Consider the following 814-nt stretch of genomic DNA (forward strand, 5'->3'; position numbering starts at 1 on the left):
TCTCCCGCCCCCGCCTGGCCCAGGCCTTGTCACGGCTCTCCTGGAAGGCTGGCCGCCTTCTCCTGGCCGAGGCGCCCCCGCGGCCAGAGGGACTTTCCCGAAACTGCAACATCCTCACCATGACCATGATCCTCCCTAACGCCTCCTATGGCTCCCACCCCCCTCCACCCTCGCTGCCAACACAACCCTCCCCTGAGCCAGCCCAGATGTTTTGCATTTTCCTGAACGGGGCGGGCCATTTATCCATTCAGTATTTACTGAGCACCTACTGGGTGCCAGCCCCTGTACGAGGCACTGAGCATTCGGAGGTGGCCAGGGGGAGCCCTCCAGACTCTGTGCTGTACACACAGCCAGGTTGCTGCCTCCCCCAGCCTCATGGAGAGGCCCCGGATCCCTGACTCTTGGGGGCAGGGAGGGAGGGAGGATGGGGGGGACAGGGGCTGTAGGCAGTGTCTGGACCTGCACAAGAGGGTTTCGAATAGCAGTGATGGCCCCAACGTCAGGGGCACCCCAAGGTGGCCGAGGGTGAGGGTGTGGGCTGGGAGGCGGATGGGCAGGGCCCCTCCCGCTCCGGGTGGCAGCTCCACCTCCCGCCTCGGTAGGCTCCATCCCCTCACCTGTCAGGTCCCTCATGGTGGGGACTGAAAGGGGTGGAGGCCTGGCCCGGGGCCCACCCAGCTACCTGGGCTCCCCTCTCCAGCGCTCCCAGCTGCCTGGGCCAGGACACCAGGCCGTGAACAAGGAGTGGCCGGGAGATGTTCCTGTCCTGACTGCACACCGGCTTCCCTGGCAGGACCTGGGCCCGGCCCGGGGA

General features: G+C 66.6%; 1 protein-coding gene across 1 annotated transcript in view; it reads right to left on the reverse strand.

The window, feature by feature from the left end:
- PPP2R2C (protein phosphatase 2 regulatory subunit B, gamma) overlaps nucleotides 1-633 on the reverse strand; it is a 50646-nt gene extending 50013 nt beyond the window's left edge. Inside the window, exon 1 of the mRNA XM_006766592.2 lies at nucleotides 618-633. Coding sequence (XP_006766655.1) covers nucleotides 618-633 — 16 coding nt within the window. The remainder of the gene's footprint in view (nucleotides 1-617) is intronic.
- Nucleotides 634-814: the final 181 nt, after the last annotated feature.

This window comes from Myotis davidii, unplaced genomic scaffold, assembly GCF_000327345.1.
Source record: "Myotis davidii unplaced genomic scaffold, ASM32734v1 scaffold960, whole genome shotgun sequence".
NCBI classification, from domain to species: Eukaryota; Metazoa; Chordata; class Mammalia; order Chiroptera; family Vespertilionidae; genus Myotis; species Myotis davidii.